The sequence below is a fragment of the Zeugodacus cucurbitae genome, chromosome 3, assembly GCF_028554725.1.
Source record: "Zeugodacus cucurbitae isolate PBARC_wt_2022May chromosome 3, idZeuCucr1.2, whole genome shotgun sequence".
Taxonomy (NCBI): domain Eukaryota; kingdom Metazoa; phylum Arthropoda; class Insecta; order Diptera; family Tephritidae; genus Zeugodacus; species Zeugodacus cucurbitae.
The window spans coordinates 46,172,992-46,197,261 of record NC_071668.1 but is presented as its reverse complement, the minus strand read 5'-3'; the positions used below and the strand labels follow the sequence as shown (position 1 = coordinate 46,197,261).

Below are 24,270 nucleotides of genomic sequence, written 5' to 3'. Positions count from 1 at the left end.
GTTATACGTTGCACGGGCAGACGGACGAACAGACAGACATCCGGATTTCAACTCGTCTCGTCATCCTGGTCATTTTGATATACATAACCCAGATATACTCCTTTAGTTTTATGACTTACAAACAACCGCTATGTGAACCAAGCTATAATACTCTCTTAGCAACTTTTGTTGCGAGAGTATACAAATATTTTGCCGACCAAATGTAATGAGAGTGCCCCGGTTTCTTAATTTGGTTTTTATTAGACTTACAGCCGGTTTCACGAACTCTTTTAATTGAAAATTAAGTTCCATTTAATTTTAATTTTAATTTTTATTTAACTTTGCATTTAAGTTTCGTGCGTTTCACCATTATTGACATTTGGCAACCAAAAAATTAAAAGGCAGGGTTGTTAGTAAGAATAACAGCTGATTTATGTAAACAAATAAATTGTATTTATTTGTGAAAATGGAAACTGCGGCTAGAAGTACTGCTAAGCCTAGTGCAGCAAAATTCAAGTATTTTGGAAAGCAAGGCAACAGGAAAAGTGCGTCCTGACCAAAAGGACAAAGTGTGGGAAACAATAACAGAAAGTTTCAACTCGGTGTGCTCCGGAGCACCTCGTTCAACAAAAAATCTGCGAACGAAATATTTAAATTTAAAAGCAGACATGAAAGAGCAAAGAGCCTGACCCCGCTGATACCGAAGTTGACACACTATTTAATGAAATATTGCCAAAAAAAACAAGTGCGTGGGATGGACTCCACATATGACAACGACTGCATAGAAATAAATGTTGAGGATTTCGATAATACACGTAGTTACTTACACATTATGAAATATTTATTATCGTTTACAAATATGTGTGTCTGTTATTTGTTTTAACAGTTGAGCTACAAAATAAGACAATAAAGGAAGATCAAATGATGGAAGAAGAAATTGGTATGTATATTTTTATTAAGAGCTATTACAAACTGCCGGAATGAATATTAAATTGTTTCCAAGTAGATTTTGAACCTTGGGAACACTATACACCAATGCAATTGAAAACGCCAAAAAACAGGAAGTTGTGCCCTGAAAGTGTAAATAAAAAACATACAAGCTGGGCTAAATTAGCAGATATAAAGAAGATGAAAGAAGAAATTGAGTTTACGAAAATCGAACACACGTTACGTGTACAGCAAATGAAAGAAGCACATGAACTACAACAAAAATTTATCATTGAGAAGCATGTCCTTGAAATGCGGATACTGGAGGATCAATTAAAACCAAAGTGAAAACGCAAATTTTGAACTTTTGCAATGTGCCTTATCAGTATTTCTATTAATATTACAATATGTTCCTGAATTTTAAACAATGCAAAGTGCAAATGTATTACTATTAATATTACAATGTGTTCCTGAATTTTAAACAATGCAAAGTGCAATTGTATTACTATTAATATAACAATGTGTTCCTGAATTTTAAACAAAATTATATTAAAGATGTTAATTTTATTAATTATGTATTTGTGAAGAATTTACAAGTTTTTAAAGTAAGTTTGTATTAGATTTTTTCTATACAAATTGTCATTTCGTCCTGAAGACGAAATTGTTGGCACTTCAACAACTGTATCTATAATGTTATTTATATCATTTCCGTAGACTGCTGGAGCATTGTAATCGCCATTTAAGTTACAAATATTATGTAAAACTGCGGTTGCTACAATAATACTTTCTACTACTGTAAGGCGCATTCGTATTCCCAGCGCAAGAACTGGAAATCGTCGTTTCCACACACCATACTGACGTTCGACACAATTACGGGTTTTGATTTGCGACTCATTGTATAGCGCCTCCTCCGGAGTTTGCACTTTTAATAAAGGTGTCATTATCCACCGATTACAAAGATAGCCACTGTCGGCAGCGACTATGGAATTTCCGAATTTACCTGCTTCAAATTGGCTAAATATTCGAGAATTTTTCAGTATTATTGCGCCTGGCCAACGGGCTACGATATCCATTATGTTCAGGTTACTATCACAAAACGTTTGCACATTTATTGAAAAATAGTTTTTTCTGTTTCGAAATAGTTCTGCTTCATCGCCACCTAAATAGTTATTCATTTTATATAATCTATCAGTTTAAATTATTTATAATGATTATACTAACCGGGTGATATTATTCTTACATGTGTGCAGTTCATAGCAGCTAGCACACGCGGAAATTTTGATATTTTATAAAATTGTTTGTGAATTTCTCTTTGACTGTCTAATTCCAAGGGGATGGTTATAAAGCGTTTTCTTAACAATGAAATATTGTGACACACTCTTTTTATTGCGCGACAGGAAGAACTTTTTGAAACAAACATAGGTCACCGCTTGTTCTTTGCATGCAGCCAGTTGCAAAGAAACGCAATGTTAATAAAAGCATTAATTCGGGAGACATTGCACCGTTTCTACAATGTTTTCCAAAAGAATAACATAATTTTTGATTGGAAGTACACTTACATATACTTACTTCTTAGTTTTGTGCTGACTTTTATTCCTAATAAGCTCCAGGATCATCCATGCAGACTGTTTAGTTAAACGAAATCTGCATCGAAAATCAACTTCATCGTAATACGTGAAACAATTTTTGCGTTCCCTCATAATACGAGGGCGACGATTTATAAATATGTTTATTAAAACCTCGCACTCCATGTCACTTTCATCGTTAGTTTCCATTTTTTCAAAATATACAAATATGCTCCTAATTGCAAATCAGCTGGTAGAAAAACGTAAATATAGGTGCATATGACAGTATTTAAATAATATTTAAATGGCAAAGCATGACCACTTAAATAAAAATTAAGTCTAATGGTGAAACTGAAATTAATTATTTTTCACTGAAATTTGTTTCGTGAAACCGGCTGTTAATTCAAAAATTTTTCGCTAAGCAGCGGCTATAATAATCTATTATTTATGAAACCTACTCTTCTCAAAGAAGTTCTACATTAAATTGAGATTCGTTTACATTCCAATCACCAATACCAATTAAGGAAATTGGTCAATGCAAAATTGATACGTCGGATTTTCGATTAAATTGAAATCGTTTTGTAGCGATAATGAAAAACCCTGTTCATTTATGGGATAAAATGTTGCATTAAAAATAGACCATTTCACAAAGTTATGGATCAATGGACCAAGAAAACTTGGTTAAAAACTCAAACTCAAAACTTGGTTAAAAACGGCAACCGTATAATAATGAGTGTGCATATGTTTCACAATCACGCACCGCTTCCACTTGGCTTGCTTCTCTCTCTGTAAATGTTTGCGCTATTCATTATGTACGGAATTTCAGCTACATATTTATTTTTTGCTGAATTTTTTATTAAAATTTGATCAAAATATGGTGAAAATGTTAATATTCATGATCTACTTCCTAATGCTATTATATCGCGGAGGATTAGTAAAATGGCTGCGGAGAAAAAACACAAAGTTAAAGCATATTTAAAAAAAGTTGTTGATGAAGGAAATGCTTCTGTAACCACTGATCTCTGGATTGCCAACTATGTGAATAGCAATTATTTATGTGCAACGCTTCATTTTTGAAGTTATGCTTATTATACGACTTCGGAAAAGGTTGCGATAATTGTTTAACGCTTCAGTGGAGAGGGGATAGCGTTGAAAAATTAACGCGAGAGAGAGAGTGAATGAGAGTAAAGCAGAGAACTTAAAGCACTTGCCATACTTATGCTATTTGAGCAATTCTTGTTTTTGTAGAACAATGTTTAAATCAGGGATAAAGGGATGTCCAACTTATTCCAGTGTGAGAGCGCCTCAAAATTTACGTTTTTTATAACATTTTGCATTATTACCAGATCAGACAAAATACAAATTTTTGGGCATTTAAATTAAAATACCCAACATTTAATACGGCTAATAATTATTTTACACTTAACGATTAATATAAATAATAACTATTTAAATCTCGGTTAGCGATATTATGGTATATTAAACCAACCGGTTTTCAAACTTTCAGTGGTAAATAAAGTAAATCAATAACTGGCAAATAATATTTTTTTCCATGGAAAACTAAAATCTCGCTGCTGCAGATCACAAAACATTTTTTCAAATAAAATTAAAATTTCGCGTTTCCTTTTATATTTATTGTTTTAAGTTCTAATAAGTGATCTTGCACGGCGGTTATAAATGTCTCCGTCGCATTATTTTTTGGCAACATTTCAATCTGGCCGTCCCTCTTTTCCAATTGCGAAACGTCAAAACCTCCTCATCTCGACAAACTGTCAAAGTTTAGGTGGTTTTGACGTTTGATATTGCGCTCTCACTTCCAGTGAGATGAGAGTTGTACATCTCTTTATCTCTGGTTTAAATATTTGGTTGGTGACATATTCACATGTGTACGCATATGTATGATTGTATGCTTGCGCATTATTTTTCTTTCGTTTCTGTTTCATTTCTGCGAATTCTCAACAATTTTGTGTGACTTTTGGTTGAAATACTCTGCGTTGGCCGTTGAAAAGTTAAGACTATACTTCACAGGATCATTTCTGTAGTCAGTCTTCATTTACTTTCTTTGCAAATCGAAAGTATTAGCACCCGCGATGAGGAGGTATACCGTTTTATCTGACAGCGTGAGGTTTATGAACTTCATTTATAATTTTTTTTTTTGGCATATTAGAAATGATGTTTCTTCGATGATCGCTCGGTTACAACGGATAAAACGACTTCTGAGTGTTGATTTTAATGAATAAATTCCAAGGTTTTATACAAATAATTATATATAATAATGCAGTCAATAAGTACAGTAGGGCAATTCACAATCTGATGTAAATGGTCTTGCATATTTGCATTTGCAAATTCGCTGTATATTTTGTTAGTGTAAAAGCAACAATATGCCTCGCTCATTTGCAATTGCAAATATGCAAGACCCTTTGCACCAGATTGTGAATTGCCCTAGTATATATATATAATAAGTACAGTACGCATATGTATGTTTGTATGCTTGCGCATTATATTTCTCATTGCCAGAAGCGACTATTGATGCGGTATTCGCGATATATCACATTTTAGTTATCATAATCCAATTGTAAATATTATAGATATCAATCCGTCAGAACCCAGAAATGATAATTGATTTGGACTTTGCTTTATAAAATGTGCATAATAAATTTATCAAATGTGAATTTAAGAATGTGTTGGTCACTCCACCATATTTTTATCCTTTCCCTCTCGCTAGTTTTCTTTCATACAAAATGATATGCATTTCTTGGAATATCACTAAGAAGTATAACTTCTTCCAATTTGAAAATCATATTTTTGGGTATCAAATCTATGAACTTCGAGAAATCAACAGGATTAAATATTCAGAACAAATTACTCAATATTTTTTGTAGGACCCCCAGAGGTGATCTATGTAGTTGTTGATGACCAGAGTATACTGAGTTTGTGGAGGAAACAATTCTCAGTGACTCCTCAATCTGTGCCAGTTACCGTGGAATAAGCCTCCTTAACATCGCATATAAGGATCTATCGAGCGTACTGTTTGAAAGACTAAAGGCCACCGTCAACAAATTGAAAATAGGATCGATACATGCGATGGAGTTGTCTCTATGTCTGAATTTGGTATATCTGCAAAACTAAAGCTCCAGTTACCCATACTTGACTTGACCTAGAGAGACTTGATAACTGTCACATAAAAGATCCGTTTAATGGGCCTTGCATGTATTTGATTACCGAACGCATGACTTGACTTGAAAGTCTGTTGAATTTAGAATTTCAAGTTACGTTGACATTTGTACTGCTCTCCCTCTCTCACTGCTTCTCTTTTCATTCTCATTATGACACTATTCCAGTGTTGCCTGAATGTTTTCGTTTAAAATTAACCCTGCAAGACGGAGGTAACAAACTGCACAAACACAATCAAACTTTTTTCAGCTGTTTACACATACAATTACACACTTACATTTGTTTACAATTTGGAATTGAATTGGAGAAAGCTTTAGTTAGAACGAGAAAAAATATTGCCACTGTAAGCATATTGATATAATAACATGCTAAAAGAAGACAGGTATTACATTACAAAAAAAAAAAATGAAAAACTGAAATTGAAGCGGCAATTTGGCCATTTTAAAAAAAATTTGGGCTTGAAAAGGTAAGGTTATTTTTTGGTTAAATTTTATTGCTAATATTAATTGATTTGTTTTTGTATATAGGAGATATATAAAAGAATTAATTTTAAAAGGTAAGTGTGATTTGTGTTTATTTAATAGTTTGTGTGTTTTTACTAATAAAGTTTTAATGAAATTGCAGGCAAAATCAAAGCAAATACAACGACCGGGACTTCATTTTATACAAAAGAAAATGTAAGTTATTTTAATATTATCATAATTAATTATTATTATATTCAAGTGTGTAGGTAAAAATTGGATATGGAATGAATTGGATATATAAGTGGTTGGTACCCAACTCATTTAAATATGCGTTTGAATGTCAGCATCTGCTCGTTTGCAGAATGCTGAACATATTAACCTCAATGGTTAAATATAAAATAATAATATACAAAAATTCAAGTGCTAAATTAAATAATCTTAATATTAAAAGAAAAGTGCTAAATATAAGGCTAAGTTCGGGTGCAACCGAACATTTTACACTCTCGCAATTTATTTAGAGATTTAACTATATTTTCGCTTCGCTGTAGATAAAGTATATGTATTTTGAAATCTCTTCTGAAAGTGTATAAATCCAAATGCCCTTCCGTGCTGTGAATAAATGTTGCAAGTATTATTTTTTACTTTCTTCTTTCTTTCTTTTTTATTTTTTTGCATTTGTGCGGTTTTGCCAATCTATAATAGAATCTGATATAGCGAATAGTAGCGTGTACGAAGTTTCATTTGGGCATCAAGATTTCAATTCAAATTATCGCATGACCGAATGGACAGTCGGATGAACATTGCGACTAAAATTTGAAATATAATCTATACCATCTTTTAAGTTGCTAAAGACACTGTAGATGGCATAATGCGTGGCCTCTTTGCAGATGACTTAATGTACCACTATAATCTTGAGGGGCGCAAAGAAAAAAAATCCTTGCTGGATCTGAAAAGCATAGGGCTGGTTTTTGGTAAGTTTTTTTTTAAATATAAATATAGAAATATTAATTAATTAAATTTTTCTTTCTAGATGTATTTCCAGAGAAAGGAAAAAACACAATTAACGGGGAGCTGCGACGTTATGTGGCCTTAAGCCACAATAGATTTAAACAAAAAAAACATAAGCTTAGATCTAAATTAATTACTTAGATTTACTTTTAATTTTAATATTTATTTGTATATATTAGTTATAAGTTGTATATATTTTACTTTTAATTTTAATATTTAGTTGTATATATTAGTTATAAGTTGTATATATTTTATTTTTAATTCAACATTTATTTGAATATATGAGTTGTAAGTTGTATATATTAGTTTTAATTTAAATATTCAAATATATTTGCTATAATAAATTTCATTTTTATATATTTTATGTAATATAAATTTAAATTAACATTTTGTTATTACTGAATCAATTTTTAGTGTGTAGTTCTATTATGTATTATTTTCCATATATTCATTATTCGTGTTGTTTTTCTATTTTAGATGTTAGATGCCTGGATGCATGGATGCTACTTTGGAGGCTATAATATTTATACGCAACGTATCGAAATTTGGGTAATAGGATGGAGATAATTAATTGCATATATAAATCTGCTAATTCTTTTCTTATTTTCCAGGCAACAATATATATATTATAGTTGTTCCTGCTATTCCTGCAAGGAGCACAGGACGACAGGGCTTTATTTCGCCTCAAAATTTTCCTGTAGGTCTGAGGAAATGGAATTTCTTGGTATTTCGTGAGCAGGTTTGCGTAAGGTGTATCCAGTCCACACCTAGGGATGGCAACGATTAATCATTTGATTAAATTAATCGATTATTTTCATTCAATTTACGACTTAATTGCATCGAAACACCTTTTCTAATTACTCGACTATTACTCGAGTAATTGCAAAATAATCGCAAACAGCATTTTGAAATTTAATACATTTTATGTTCATCTAAGTTAGCGTACAAGGGTCGAAATTGGTCGCATCAGTCATTAATGACTGGAAACGGTGTAAACATAGTTAAATTCTAATATGTCAACGTAGTTTAATATCAACAAATGAATGTCTGGTAACACTGCATTTACAGTTAAGTCAAACGCATTTTACGTTCAGTTGCTTGAAGAGCAATGGCGTCAGTTAAAAGCGAAGTGTGGACATTTTTTTAATAAAATAGCAATAACTACGTTAAATGTCAACTTTGCTGCAAAAATTTAAAATTTTCTAATTTAAATTAAAGCATGCAACAGTAGCCTGCAAATTGTGGTAAGTTGGAGCAATCAGTATTACATTTTAAATTTCTTCTAGTTATATATAAATATATGTGTACAAATTAGACTCTGAAATCTAGGAGTAACGACAATGTTCCCCTAAGTGATGATGACACTGACACCATGATTGAAATGCCGAGTTGCAGCAGCAAGCCAATTAATGAAAGCCCTTCAGCTTCGAAACACTATTGATGCTTGGGAAGAAATGAAAACCGTACGGACTTTCAAAAAAGTATTGTCATCTACTTGGTACCTCAGTACCTGCTGAGCGGTTTTTCTTAAAATCGGGTGCAACTGCGACCGAAAAACGCAATCGTTTGACAACAAAACGTTTATCGAAATTGCTTTTTCTTCAAACTTGGTTGAACAGACTTCTAAATTTTCTTGACTTCAATAAATATATTTTCCTTTATACTAAGACAAATGAATTTTTAATACGATATTTTAATTTTATTTTCGTTTTTGTTTTTGTGTATATACCAACATAATTTGAATGTCTGAAATAAGAATATAGTCTCCTATATTTTATTGGTTTTATTTTTACGCAAAGTTGCAAAACATAGTCTTTCAAGTAAGAGGCAATTCTTTTACTTTAAGATTGCTGTACATATTTTGAAAAATTTAATACCATTGTGCTACTTAACTTCAAATATAGACCATTTTCTCTTTTAGGATATGTCTCGGACTCTGTGATAGAGCATTATAATACAAAATTCGGCCCTGAAACTTGGTGGTGGTCTTTATGCAATTTAGTATTATTTGAAAACATTGGAATTAATCGATTACTCGATTTTTTTACATTAATTGCAATTAATTGCAATTATTTTTTTATATCTTGCAATTAATCATTTGATTATTTAATCGATTAAAAAAATTTTTTTGCCATCCCTATCCACACCCAACAATGTTAAAATACATATATTTAGATTAAGAATAAAATAAGATTATATATCATTTGAATTGTTAAATTAGAACATAATTTACATAATTATAATAATTTATATATAAATATAATTTTAATGTTAATAACTTGCAAATGTAAAAAATTAATAATAGTTTAAACTGTTTAAGTTTATAAGATTGTACTATCTACATACTTGATTTTGTAATGATTGAAAATGTAATAAAATAAATTAAAAAACAAAAAAAAAAAGAATTGTTTTTACCTGTTAGCGGAAAGATATAACAAATATAGGTAACAAACTGCTAACCAAAATAATGACCCGTACGGTAACAAATACATCTGTTCTGAATAACATAGGGGTAACATAGGTGCTAACATATGCTTCAGCAGAGGTAACATATATATAACATGCCAAATATGAAAATATATGATGCCATTAACAGACTGTTAGTTGTCAAAACTTGACCAATAGGAGGCAAGTATAAGTGTTATCGTAGAACGGGACCACTTATGCAAAATGTAATTGGATAGAGTGAGAAGACCATTGAACGAGTAGGGGCATAGTGTTACTTCTTTCCCACGCTTCGAACAAAAGTAACATACAAATTAATTTTTGCTAATGCAGGGAAATATATTAAAAGTCTAATCTTTAATATTTATAAATCTTCAAATAAAGAAAAAATTAGATAATTCAGAGGAAAATACCTTTTTCACAACAATTATTTTTTAAAGTGTTTAATAAAAAAATCGTTTATTTTATTTATAACGCAAATACTTGTTTAACTTTAAGTGCAATAAACATATAAAATCAAATAGGTACGATATGAGGGTAATTTTTACAACAGAAACATAACTATTGCGAATCTCTGCAAGAATTTGTGGTGATCTGCTCAGAAAAAAATATTTAGCGAATTTATGTAATGAAAAATTGATTGTAAATGTTCAAATACAAATTGAATAAATTATTTATTCACCTATCATTTATACGCTTGGCTGGCTCCAATTTATTACATCTTCTAACAATTCTACATATCGAAAAACTGAGCTTCACAGATTTCCTAATAGTGAAGATTTTTTTGTATACTAGTTTTGAAATCTTCAATCTTGGTGATATTTTAATTTAAAAAACTTAATTTTAAAGCTAAATCTGCACATCTGGCAACTCTACCCAGAAACTATAATAATAACAGCTGAAGTTGAAGTTGTGTGAAGTATAACTGCATCTAAGTTTTCCAAGCGAAATTTTTCGAAGCTGAGTCAAGTCAAGCATCGGTAACTGGAGCTTAATACAGTTGTGTAAGTTGACGTTGAGCAAAACCAAAAACTCCGTCGGGATTGGGAAGGACCTCTCTGAGCCGTTCGATACCAAACGAGATTTAAGACAAGGTGACTCACTATCGTGTGACTTCTTTAACCTGATGCTGGAGAAAGTAATACGAGCTGCAGTGCTAAACAGAGAATGTACAATCTTCTATAAGAGTATACAACGCCGCGAACGCCGCAGATGATATCGATATCATTGGAAACAGCACCCGCGCCGTTAGTTCTGCTTTCTCCAGACTGGATAAGGAAGCAAAGCGTATGGATCTGGTGGTGAACGAGAACAAGGCGAAATATCTCCTGTCATCAAGCAAACTTGGCTTCCACGTCACTTTGGACAGTTATAACTTTGAAGTTGTAGATAATTTCGTATAATATAATAATGTAAGCACCTATGGATTGAGTAGGCAAAAACCAAACTATACAAGTCCCTCATCATTCCCGTCCTATTTTATGGTGCAGAAGCGTGGACGATGTCAACATCCGATGAGACGACACTAGGAGTTTGCGAGAGGAAAATTTTGCGGAAGATTTATGGTCCTTTAAACATTGGCATAGGCGAATACCGCAGACGATCAAATGATGAACTGTACGAGTTATACGACGACATTGACATAGTTCAGCGAATAAAAAGGCAGCGGCTACGCATGTTTCTCGAATGGACGAAAGTGCTCCAGCTCTGAAAGTGTTCGATGCAGTATCCGCTGGTGGAAGCTAAGGAAGAGGAAGGCCTCCACTCCGGTGGAAGGACCAGGTGGAGAATGACCTGGCTTCATTTGGTATTACCAATTGGCGCCAAACTGCTCAAGCGAGGAATAAATGGCACGCTGTTGTGGACTCGGCTATAACCGTTTAAGTCTTTTTTAAATAAACTATTATATATACAAAAAATATAATACAATTTATTTTTAATAAATGGGCAAAGAAATAATCTGTGAGCCAGTGTATGTACCACGGCTTAAGTTGCTACAATACCAATTTTAATCATATACCTACATATATAAATACTTCTCTCATACTTCCCTTGCCAAAACACTTTCTTGACATACTGTATAAAAATAAATATCTTCTACCCGGGCACGCTTTGCTGTGAATAATTTATATACATATATATATTTTTTTATTTTTTAATATATTTAAATTATTACCTAAGAATATAGTTATAAAATGTATAGTTTGTATTAAAATTCATATATTTATATGATATTCGTCCTGTCCTTGTCAAAATATTAGAGGATATTGAAGTGTGTCAAATGAGCGATGTAGATCTGAAATAATGCTGAGAGTATTGTCCTGCTGTGTGATTTTTATTGATCGATTTTCAACAGGATCGCCACCCATAATAACGAAACAAATTACGTCCAACCAACAAATGAGAAAATATACATATAATCGTAAATATTATTATTAACCCAAACGATTACCCTCCTCCCGCCCAACCGACGCGTGGGGCGCAGTCCGCATACGAGCGGAATTTGCCGAGTCTAGAAAGGCAAGAGATTTTTAAGCGTCCGGTTCTCAAACTGCTCAGCTACAGAAAGAAACATTTCAACAGCTGAGATTTAAAAATTTATTAAAACAAAAAGTTAAAAATTTCTGAATATTATTTATTAAGAGAAGACAAAATAGTTTTTTTGATGCTAAATATTGAGTCAGATGGATCAAATGTGCTGGAATGCGAATTAAAATCATGACAAATCATTTAGAAATAATGGTCTAAACTGCCTGGATGAACGCAATGGGACATTAAACTTAATATCAGACAAAAGGAATGAACTACAAACTAAACCATTCAGAAGTTTTACTAGAAAAATTATACCTAGCATTTCTCTGCGACTAGTGAGTGTGGGAAGATTTATAAGTTTTAAACGACTAGTATACGGGGGAAGATTCAATCTTGAATCCCAATGTAAGTGGCCTAAAGCAAAAAGTAAAAATTGTTTTTGAACGGACTCAAGCTTATCAGAATGGGATTGATAGCTAGGATTCCATACCACAGAACCATACTCCAATATAGGCCTTACCAATGTTGTAAAAAGAATTTTAGTAATATACGGATCACTAAATTCTTTAGACCAACGTTTAACAAAGCTAAGAGCACCTTTAGCTTTTAAGACAATTGAATTTACATGAGAATTAAAATTTAGTTTAGGGTCCATATTAACTCCTAAATCAACAAAGCTAAAAACTTGCTCTAAACTGAAGTTATTTATTACATAGGGGGAAAGATCAACAGTTCTACGGGAAAAGCACATCGTTTTACATTTTTTAAGATTCAGTGGCATATCATTTTTGTGACACCAAGTAACTAAATTATTTAAATCCGATTGCAACTCAGTCCTTTCGTTATGAGAAGTATATGATTTAAAAAGTTTTACATCATCCGCATATAATAAAATTTCTGAAAACTTAATTACTGAAGGTATATCATTGATGAACAACAAGAACAGAATCGGGCCGAGATGACTACCCTGTGGAACCCCTGAAGTGACACTAATTGAATCGGATAATGTATTATTAAATAAAACTTGTTGTTTTCTGTTAGTAAGATATGAGGATACCCATTCAAGAAGTCTTGGTTGAAAACCAAGAAGATTCAGTTTTTGCAAAAGAATTGAGTGGTTTACTCTATCGAATGCTTTACTAAAGTCTGTATATATAACATCAGTATTCTTATTATCCCTAAAACCCAATGACACATGGTTTACAAATTCAAGCAAGTTAGTTACTGTAGATTTCCCTTTACAAAATCCATGCTGAGAGAATGAAATTAAAGGAGAGATTAAGAAAGTTATTTGGTCAGTGACAATAGCTTCAAAAAGTTTGGGTATAGCTGACATTTTAGCTATCCCCCTATAGTTCTCAACAGATGATCTAACTCCACTTTTATGCAAAGGTAATATAAAAGAGTTTTTCCACATTGACGGAAAAATACCTTGTTTAAGAGATAGGTTAAAAAGCTTAGTTAAGGGCAGATAGATATATTTTGCGCAATTTTTAAGAAAGCTTGAGGGAATCATATCAGGGCCATATTTAAACGAATTTTTTAACGTAACTAAATAATTTAAGACATCTGTTTCAGAAATAATTGGTGTATTAATTACAGTACTCGGACATAACACTTGATATGGCACATTCATAGGGTAGTTTGAACAATAATTGGATTTGAAGAATTCTGCAAACATATTAGAAATAATATAATTGTCACATGACATTGTTGATTTATATTTCATCGCGGACGGAAAATTTGAAATCCTGCGTTTGGAGTTAACGAAACCATAAAACAATTTCGGATTACGAATAATATTATTTTTTACTTTGATTATGTAGTTTTTATAACATTTTTTGTTAAGTTTCTCAAACTGACGACGCAATTTAGAATATTTTAAATAGTCAACAAGAGCTCCAGTTCTTTTATAAAGTTTAAAAGCACGAGCTTTTTTATTTTTTAATTTACATAGCTCATTCGAATACCACAAATTTAAACTTTTTCTATTGATAATAAAACATTTCGGAACAAATCTTTCAAAAATATTAAAAATTGTTTCATTAAAATGTGATACATTTAATTCAATATTACCACTATAATCAGGCCAAGTCAATTTAGAAAGTTCACAATTAATCTTTTTGAAGTTAGCTTTCGCAAAGTTGAACCGAGAACAAAGGTCCTGTTTGTTGCATACAAGTAATTCGTCTATGATTTCGATATTAATTTCCAAGGCAGGGTGATAAGAATCCTCTGGCAAAACTAAAGGATCAGATCGGACCACAGAAACTGTTGAAGTTTTATCAACATAGACCAAATCTAAGAATTTACCAAACTTGTTCGGAATTAAGTTAATTTGGTTAAGACCCATCCCAGACATTTCTTCCAAAAACTCATTAAAGCTTAAACGAGTGCAAAAAGGGGTAATGCAATCGTCAACAGATTTCCAAGATACACACGGTAAATTGAAATCGCCTAGAACAATTATGTAATCAGTATTCTTAGCAATTGAAAAAACATTATTTATTAAAGAAACATGCTGCGTATATACAGATAAGTCCGATTGATGCGGAATATAAGATAAAGTTAGATAAATAGAACATTTATTAATACAAATTCGTATGCACTTAAATTCAATAAAGTCCGCATGAGGAACTTCTACTTCTTCAGATGGAATTGAAGAATGCACAGCAAATAGTACACCCCCCCCGACTCTGTTCAGTCGATCGCATCTAAAGATTTGAAATTCACTATTTAATATTTCGTTATCAAAGATATGAGGTTTAAGCCAAGTTTCAGTAAAAGCGATGACTTTAAAATTACAATTAGTGCTGTTCAAATACAATTCTTTTAATTTTGTATTTAAACCCCTTACATTTTGATAGTGAATTTGTAATGAAATTTTTTATAATTAGTTTTTTGAATCCGCGGCATTTTTTGGAATATGAGCAATTACAGTTTGTTTTTGTTGCTTTTGCTCGAATTCGCGCACGAAAGCACCAGGTGGCCAAAATGATTCATCAAGTAGCAATTGAAAATTAACAGCTGAAACGCCAATCTTGAAAGAAGATATGTTTCTTTCGTATTTAAAGTTAAATTTTCTGACATCAATATCAATATCGTTAATTTTTAATTTCGACGAGATGTAAAACTTTATATCTTCGATTGTGGTATCCGAAGCGAATCTCGAAACGAAAATTGATTTTCGTTGAGGTATTACTACCAAATTTTTTGCCACAAACTCAGAGTTAATAGGAGGCGGATCCTGAATAGTTTTCCGCTTAAGGTTATCGTTAATTGTTTTCGGAGGATTAAGCACTTTTGAAGAGGAAGGCTTCTCTCCTTGAGGGCAAGGAGATGAGAGATTAATAAGGTCTAATTTCACCGGTGACATACTTTTCACGGACAAAGTGGCAGGTTCCTCATTAGACGGACGTTTACGTTTTGATGAAGGCTTAGCATTATCATCTTGATCATTCAGGCATTTAAATGATTGAAACAACACTTCATAATGCTTAAATTTTTCTGTAAGGTTTTGAAGTTCTCGACCGATTTCTTTAAAATTATTGCGCGTCTGTTTAAAAACTTTAAATAATTCAATATCTGTCGGTCTACACTTTAAGCACGACCAGCGCAGACCCTTTCCATCGAGAATAGAATCTAAGATTCTACCTGTCAATCCAGCACATTTAAGATGGGCAAGCCCGTCACAAAGCCAACAAGAAACAAAACGATCAGAATCGCCTTTAATAGTACAATTCGGAAAATTGCAAGTCATTATGAAAAAAAAAAAAAAAAAAATTTAAATTGAAGGAAAAAACAGAATAGTAAATAATAATAAAAATTAAAATATGATATAATAGTAAATAGAAAAACAATAATAGTTATACTGAATTAGCCGAGATCACAACCAATATAATAGTGAGCAGTTTGAGAAGCACTGAGCCACTTAAAAATAACACGCAAACAGCTGTGAGCAAAAATGAAAGAAAAAAAAAGACGAATCAAAAGAAAAAGAGCAAATTAAAACAAAAACAATATGCAATCGCACAAACAATTGCAAAGTAGGAAATAAAATTGATAATTGATAACAACAACAAATGATTTAAAAGACTCGGCACCAGAATTTAAGAAAATAGTTAAAATACAATTAAAATTTAAATATAACACAAAAGCAAATTAGCACAAATACTTAGCTTTAGATTACACTTATTAAAAGTAAACTTTCTTTAATTATATTAATAAATTTAAGCACAAATTCAAGAACCGAGAAAAAATTAAACTTCACAGTTTGACGTGTTGCCAGATTCAAACACTTGCGGTAATGTAAAAATATACAAAGCCAACTACAGAAAAAGTATACACGTACTGACAAATTTTATCTACACACACAATCGAACATATATTGAAAATGAAATATTTTTATGAAAAAAACACACATATATACACACACGTATAAATGAATATACAAATGCATAAATATGTATCCAAAAGCGCTAAAAAACTAAGACAAACCACAAACTAACGTACAAATATTCAAATGAATGTACTTACATCCAAATCATATAAACTTCAAACAACGCATTTTCATTTAATGTTTTTAGCAAGTGACAGCTTTTGTTATGACAGCCTAAATCCATGAAAATTTAAAAAGAAATGTAGCGCCATCTACTGTAACATAGCGCACTTAGCGCCACCAACTGGTGGATAGCTCTTTGCTAATAATAAACAAATAATTTGCAATAAATAAATAATGCGACTATAAGGAGAGTTATAAACTATCCTATCTTTCAAGTTGGACCAAACTGCACACAGTGTTAAAAATTTCATTAAAATCGGTTCAGTAGTTTAGGAGTCCATCGAAAACAAACAACGTGACACGTGATTTTTATATATTAAGATATAACGAGTGTTTTCACCTTTCGTGTATATAAGCAAAGCAGTCCATGGGAATTCATCAATATCGGTCTCGGTTCCACCATAAATGCGCCCCGCTAAAGAAGTTTTTCCACAATTGGGGGGCAAAAGCAATTCTTCTCGATTATGCATCGGTGGGTCGGAGCAGCACACCTAAATATAGTAATATGGTATTTAAGGAAATACGAAACAGAGATGTATTTGACATGGCGATATGTGAAAAACCAAGAAGAAAATATATTGTATTTGTATTACCCTTTTACCAGTATAATTATTGTATATCAATTAACTAAATTGAAAATCTAATAACTTTGAGGGGTATAAATTTAAAACTTGATGAATTTTATAATGAAATTTTGTAGATGTAGTTTATCATCTTACCTGTCGTGTTCACTGTCTACACACGCTTTTGATTAAGAAATCTCTTTCATCTGTCGATAAATTTTCTTTCACTAATGGTAATAAGGAACAAATGGTGGTAAGGAACCATAAGGCATTTCAAGGATGGAAATGCATCGTCCATTTCTGCCATTCGGAGTTTCGCAATCATCTTCTGTAAGTTAAATGTATATACATATGTACATATATAAGTGAAATTATAATGTTTTTCGCACATTAAAATTTGTGAATTAAAATATATATTTTTCTTTTTAATCGAGCAAAGACCGGTTAATTGATCAATTAGCTCTTATGTGATAAGGCTATTAGAGAGATATCGACTTGTAGACGTGTTGATTAAAACATATTTTCTTTTTCAAATGCTGTAAAATATAAACTCATAGACATACAGTTTTATGGACATTAATTCTGAAATTTCTTGCAGTTTGCTTTTGTTTAGCTCTTGACGCCTGTATGCCCTTGTTTCATGATTTATGCAATCCAAAAGAGTTCATATATCGTTTCGAGTCGAACACAAAATAGGATATTTCACTCCTAAGTTTCATCAAAATATCTTAATTTTTACTCAAGTTGCAGCTTGCACGGAGTGGATTTCAAATCCACAAATTCAAAAAAAGGACAACCTACCTAAGTTGATGCTAAATACTTTTAGTCTCCAATGCAACATTAGGATATGTCACTTATATATGTATATGTAGTGGTTAGGGTGTTATTGAGTGAAACACTATTTAACCACTAACTTAATTAAATAAACTGTATTTACACACGAGTATTATTTATAAATATAATATATTACATGTTAATATACATATATAGTTTCGAAGATATTTAAAGTTGAGCGCAGAGAACACGAGTGGCCTCGTCTGGTGATCAAAAGGAATAGGGCGAATAAGATATGTGAATATGAGGTGATTAATATTGCAACGCGACTAAATATTTTAGTTGCTGAATACAGTGTTACCGGAAAGGAGTTATTTACAATATTGAGAATAGTTACTAAATTAATCTACTACAATTAGGAGTAATGCTAGTCGCTACAGTACTCCACTTCTTAAAAAAATTTAAAGTTTTTAAGATAAATTTAAATTTTGTGAATTACAGTAATCCCCGTTTAAGTGTCTCCTCTTAACATGCAAGACTTTTGATACATTGAATTCCGCTGAAGTGCCTCGAGGTACTTACCAAGTTTCTTCCCAAATACTTCGACCTAATATATTTCTCTTAGAATGAAAATCATATTTATTTCTTTTTAATAACAAAAATACTTATTAATAATAATAAATATGAAAAAAAACCTTACAAAACTAAATAGATGTTTTATTTTTGACAATACTCAGCGTATTCAATGCCAAAAATATTAAAATTCACTTACAAGAGAAAATTTGCAAACAATTATTTTTTGTGTCCTAAATATTGCAGGCATTTAAGCGGGAAAGGCACTTAAATGGAGGCTCTTAAGCGGGGAATTTTATATGTAAATTGAGAGAAAAACAACGATGCTGCAAAATATGGTCACTTAAGCGGGAAAGGCACTTAAACGGGGGGGCACTTAAGCGGGGATCACTGTAGTTGCAAATATAAATGATATTATTACCAAACTTTACTCTAAGAGTAGTATGATAAGTTTACTCTGCTGCTGTGGAGGATTCCAATTCGTTTACGTTATTATCAGCAGTGTATAATGGTTTAAGTCTATCCACCGAAATAGATGTCGGGTTGCCTCGATAATCTATGACGAAATATTTGTCGTGACGTGTGATGACTTTAAATGGTCCTTCGTAGGGCGATGAGAATGAAATTTCAATATGATCATTTCTTACCAAAACATAAGAACAGGTGTTTAAGTCTTTAAAATAAAATATTGATCTCTTTCCATGTCTTTGCATATCTGAAGATGCGAGATTCTTGGAATGATTTTTTAAATTCTGTAGCAGTTCGGCAGAAGTTATTTGTTTGTTTGTAGGAACAATGAATTCTCCAGGCAAACGTATTGGTTCACCATATACGAGTTCGGCTCTTTCCATGCTGTTCGAAGACCAAGTAGTACAACTGGTACTGCGTCCAACCAAGTTTCGCGATGCCAGCGGAGTGCAGATTTGAGTTGGTGGTGAAATCGTTCGACTAACCAATTTGATTGCGGATGATATGGAGAAGTCGTTAAATGTATAATGCCAAGTATCTCTGACAGTGAGTTAAAAAGTTTGGACTCAAATTGTCGTCCTTGATCAGATGTGATTCGTTTTGGTACACCGTACCGAGCGATCCAGTGCGATCCGGAAAGCGTGTGAAACGATCAATTATCGTTAGACATTAAATTCACTGAATCAGAAATCGCGTTGACGCGAGAAAGCGTATCTGCAACGATGTTATGGTGTCCTGAAATGAGTCTGATATCCGAAATGTGTTGTTGAAAAGCATGCTGTAGTGGCTTATGGTCTGTAAAGACAGCTTCGAATATTGTATGTAGGTCGCGATCATATGTATGTAGATAATTTCTGTATTGATGATGGCAGCTTTTTGCTGAAGAATGTCATTGGTTACCAAGTGGTAATGACATATGGCTGTAGAACAGCTCCTATGCCGTGTTCGGAGGCATCTGTAAAAATGGCCCATTGTGTGCTCAAATCTGGATGTTGTTTGAGCTAGAGCTTGCTTAGCTTTGTTGAACGATGTTTGAAGTGGGGCGAGGATTTCAGATTATTGTTTGATGAATTTCCTGTAAAAATTTATTGTGCCCAGAAATCTTCGTAAACATTTGATTGTAGTAGGAAATTCTATACTTAGGATAGCGTTAACCTTATCTTTTAATGGCGTGATACCATTTTTGTTGACTGTGTGGCCCAAAAATTGTACTTCGGTTAGACCAAAATTCGATTTCGTGAAATTGATGACTAATCCATAATTTAGAAGGCGGTTAAATAAAATTTTAAGATGTTGCAAATGTTCGTGCTCGTTGGCTGAAGCTACCAGGATGTCCTCGATATGTACGAATATAAATGGAAGATCTCGTGTAACTTCATTGAAGAACCTTTGGAACGTTTTAGCAGCGTTTCTTAGACCATCATATATGGAAACTCAAATAGTCCAAGAGGCGTTCTAATGGCCGTTTTAGAAATGTCTTCTGGTGCGACCGGGATTTGGTTGAATGCGCAAGCCAAATCAATAGTTGAAAAAATGTTTACACCATGTAGTGTTGCGGTAAAGTGATCAAGACAGCGTACGGGGTATTTGTCCGGAATTGTGCGGGCATTTAGACTGTGGTAATCCCCACATGGTCGCCATCCTCCGGGCCATGGGCTGTTATAAGGTCGAGCGATTCCCAGTTTGATCATGTTATCAAATTCTTGGCGTGCGGTCCGTTGGATGTGCGTATGTGGTGGAAAGTGAAGTGTTTCGTCCGTCTTGTTACACCATCTGGATTTGTAATCTTAGGAAATTTACGTAATAATTTGTGATATATGGATCAAATGGAAATCGTGTCCATTACGAGAGCAATGAGTGCAGGTAATGTTAAACCAGTGCGTCCGTCGAGTAGACATTTGCGCTTGAGGTCGACTAGGAAGTCAAACCCAATGATTGGTTTTGTAACATCGGCGATTATAAAATGCCATGAAAAATCACGCCGAAGCCATATATTGAGTGACATAGTCTTTTTCCATACATGTGGATGATGGAGCCATTTACTGCTGTAGCGTGTAACCAATTGTTAGTATTGTATTTCTCGACCATTCTTTTGGGAAAACCGTTAGATCGGAACCTGTGTTCACCAAATATTTAGTACTAGAGGTTCGATCTCTAATGTAAAGACGGTGAGTAACAAAAACCGTCAGAGCTCAGCCGACGTTGTTGGGAATGGCTTCGTGACCTCGTCTTATTGAGCTGTCTTGTTGTTGACCTAGATTCACAGTTTGACGTGTTGCCAGATTCAAACACTTGCGGTAATGTAAAAATATACAAAGCCAACTACAGAAAAAGTATACACGTACTGACAAATTTTATCTACACACACAATCGAACATATATTGAAAATGAAATATTTTTATGAAAAAAACACACATATATACACACACGTATAAATGAATATACAAATGCATAAATATGTATCCAAAAGCGCTAAAAAACTAAGACAAACCACAAACTAACGTACAAATATTCAAATGAATGTACTTACATCCAAATCATATAAACTTCAAACAACGCATTTTCATTTAATGTTTTTAGCAAGTGACAGCTTTTGTTATGACAGCCTAAATCCATGAAAATTTAAAAAGAAATGTAGCGCCATCTACTGTAACATAGCGCACTTAGCGCCACCAACTGGTGGATAGCTCTTTGCTAATAATAAACAAATAATTTGCAATAAATAAATAATGCGACTATAAGGAGAGTTATAAACTATCCTATCTTTCAAGTTGGACCAAACTGCACACAGTGTTAAAAATTTCATTAAAATCGGTTCAGTAGTTTAGGAGTCCATCGAAAACAAACAACGTGACACGTGATTTTTATATATTAAGATATAACGAGTGTTTTCACCTTTCGTGTATATAAGCAAAGCAGTCCATGGGAATTCATCAATATCGGTCTCGGTTCGACCATAAATGCGCCCCGCTAAAGAAGTTTTTCCACAATTGGGGGGCAAAAGCAATTCTTCTCGATTATGCATCGGTGGGTCGGAGCAGCACACCTAAATATAGTAATATGGTATTTAAGGAAATACGAAACAGAGATGTATTTGACATGGCGATATGTGAAAAACCAAGAAGAAAATATATTGTATTTGTATTACCCTTTTACCAGTATAATTATTGTATATCAATTAACTAAATTGAAAATCTAATAACTTTGAGGGGTATAAATTTAAAACTTGATGAATTTTATAATGAAATTTTGTAGATGTAGTTTATCATCTTACCTGTCGTGTTCACTGTCTACACACGCTTTTGATTAAGAAATCTCTTTCATCTGTCGATAAATTTTCTTTCACTAATGGTAATAAGGAACAAATGGTGGTAAGGAACCATAAGGCATTTCAAGGATGGAAATGCATCGTCCATTTCTGCCATTCGGAGTTTCGCAATCATCTTCTGTAAGTTAAATGTATATACATATGTACATATATAAGTGAAATTATAATGTTTTTCGCACATTAAAATTTGTGAATTAAAATATATATTTTTCTTTTTAATCGAGCAAAGACCGGTTAATTGATCAATTAGCTCTTATGTGATAAGGCTATTAGAGAGATATCGACTTGTAGACGTGTTGATTAAAACATATTTTCTTTTTCAAATGCTGTAAAATATAAACTCATAGACATACAGTTTTATGGACATTAATTCTGAAATTTCTTGCAGTTTGCTTTTGTTTAGCTCTTGACGCCTGTATGCCCTTGTTTCATGATTTATGCAATCCAAAAGAGTTCATATATCGTTTCGAGTCGAACACAAAATAGGATATTTCACTCCTAAGTTTCATCAAAATATCTTAATTTTTACTCAAGTTGCAGCTTGCACGGAGTGGATTTCAAATCCACAAATTCAAAAAAAGGACAACCTACCTAAGTTGATGCTAAATACTTTTAGTCTCCAATGCAACATTAGGATATGTCACTTATATATGTATATGTAGTGGTTAGGGTGTTATTGAGTGAAACACTATTTAACCACTAACTTAATTAAATAAACTGTATTTACACACGAGTATTATTTATAAATATAATATATTACATGTTAATATACATATATAGTTTCGAAGATATTTAAAGTTGAGCGCAGAGAACACGAGTGGCCTCGTCTGGTGATCAAAAGGAATAGGGCGAATAAGATATGTGAATATGAGGTGATTAATATTGCAACGCGACTAAATATTTTAGTTGCTGAATACAGTGTTACCGGAAAGGAGTTATTTACAATATTGAGAATAGTTACTAAATTAATCTACTACAATTAGGAGTAATGCTAGTCGCTACAGTACTCCACTTCTTAAAAAAATTTAAAGTTTTTAAGATAAATTTAAATTTTGTGAATTACAGTAATCCCCGTTTAAGTGTCTCCTCTTAACATGCAAGACTTTTGATACATTGAATTCCGCTGAAGTGCCTCGAGGTACTTACCAAGTTTCTTCCCAAATACTTCGACCTAATATATTTCTCTTAGAATGAAAATCATATTTATTTCTTTTTAATAACAAAAATACTTATTAATAATAATAAATATGAAAAAAAACCTTACAAAACTAAATAGATGTTTTATTTTTGACAATACTCAGCGTATTCAATGCCAAAAATATTAAAATTCACTTACAAGAGAAAATTTGCAAACAATTATTTTTTGTGTCCTAAATATTGCAGGCATTTAAGCGGGAAAGGCACTTAAATGGAGGCTCTTAAGCGGGGAATTTTATATGTAAATTGAGAGAAAAACAACGATGCTGCAAAATATGGTCACTTAAGCGGGAAAGGCACTTAAACGGGGGGGCACTTAAGCGGGGATCACTGTAGTTGCAAATATAAATGATATTATTACCAAACTTTACTCTAAGAGTAGTATGATAAGTTTACTCTGCTGCTGTGGAGGATTCCAATTCGTTTACGTTATTATCAGCAGTGTATAATGGTTTAAGTCTATCCACCGAAATAGATGTCGGGTTGCCTCGATAATCTATGACGAAATATTTGTCGTGACGTGTGATGACTTTAAATGGTCCTTCGTAGGGCGATGAGAATGAAATTTCAATATGATCATTTCTTACCAAAACATAAGAACAGGTGTTTAAGTCTTTAAAATAAAATATTGATCTCTTTCCATGTCTTTGCATATCTGAAGATGCGAGATTCTTGGAATGATTTTTTAAATTCTGTAGCAGTTCGGCAGAAG

General features: G+C 32.6%; 1 protein-coding gene and 1 non-coding gene across 2 annotated transcripts; both read left to right on the top strand.

Moving 5' to 3' along the window:
• The first annotated feature begins 662 nt into the window (after positions 1–662).
• Positions 663–1,254, top strand: LOC128920246 (uncharacterized). Its single transcript, XM_054227166.1, has 3 exons — positions 663–794; positions 866–919; positions 986–1,254. The coding sequence occupies exons 1-3, from the start codon at positions 701–703 to the stop codon at positions 1,252–1,254; spliced, it is 417 nt and encodes a 138-aa protein (XP_054083141.1). The 5' UTR covers positions 663–700.
• Positions 1,255–4,482: 3,228 nt separating this feature from the next.
• Positions 4,483–4,696, top strand: LOC128920798 (small nucleolar RNA U3). The gene has a single exon (XR_008470687.1). It is a non-coding gene; the product is annotated as a small nucleolar RNA U3 (small nucleolar RNA).
• The last annotated feature ends 19,574 nt before the right edge of the window (positions 4,697–24,270 follow it).

Excerpts from the sequence above, each read along its gene's own strand:
- LOC128920246 (XM_054227166.1), top strand. The coding sequence starts at position 701 with ATGAAATATTGCCAAAAAAAACAAGTGCGTGGGATGGACTCCACATAT. Across the intron at positions 795-865 it reads TGAGGATTTCGATAATACAC|TTGAGCTACAAAATAAGACA; the intron begins GTAGTTACTTAC and ends TTGTTTTAACAG. Across the intron at positions 920-985 it reads AATGATGGAAGAAGAAATTG|ATTTTGAACCTTGGGAACAC; the intron begins GTATGTATATTT and ends GTTTCCAAGTAG.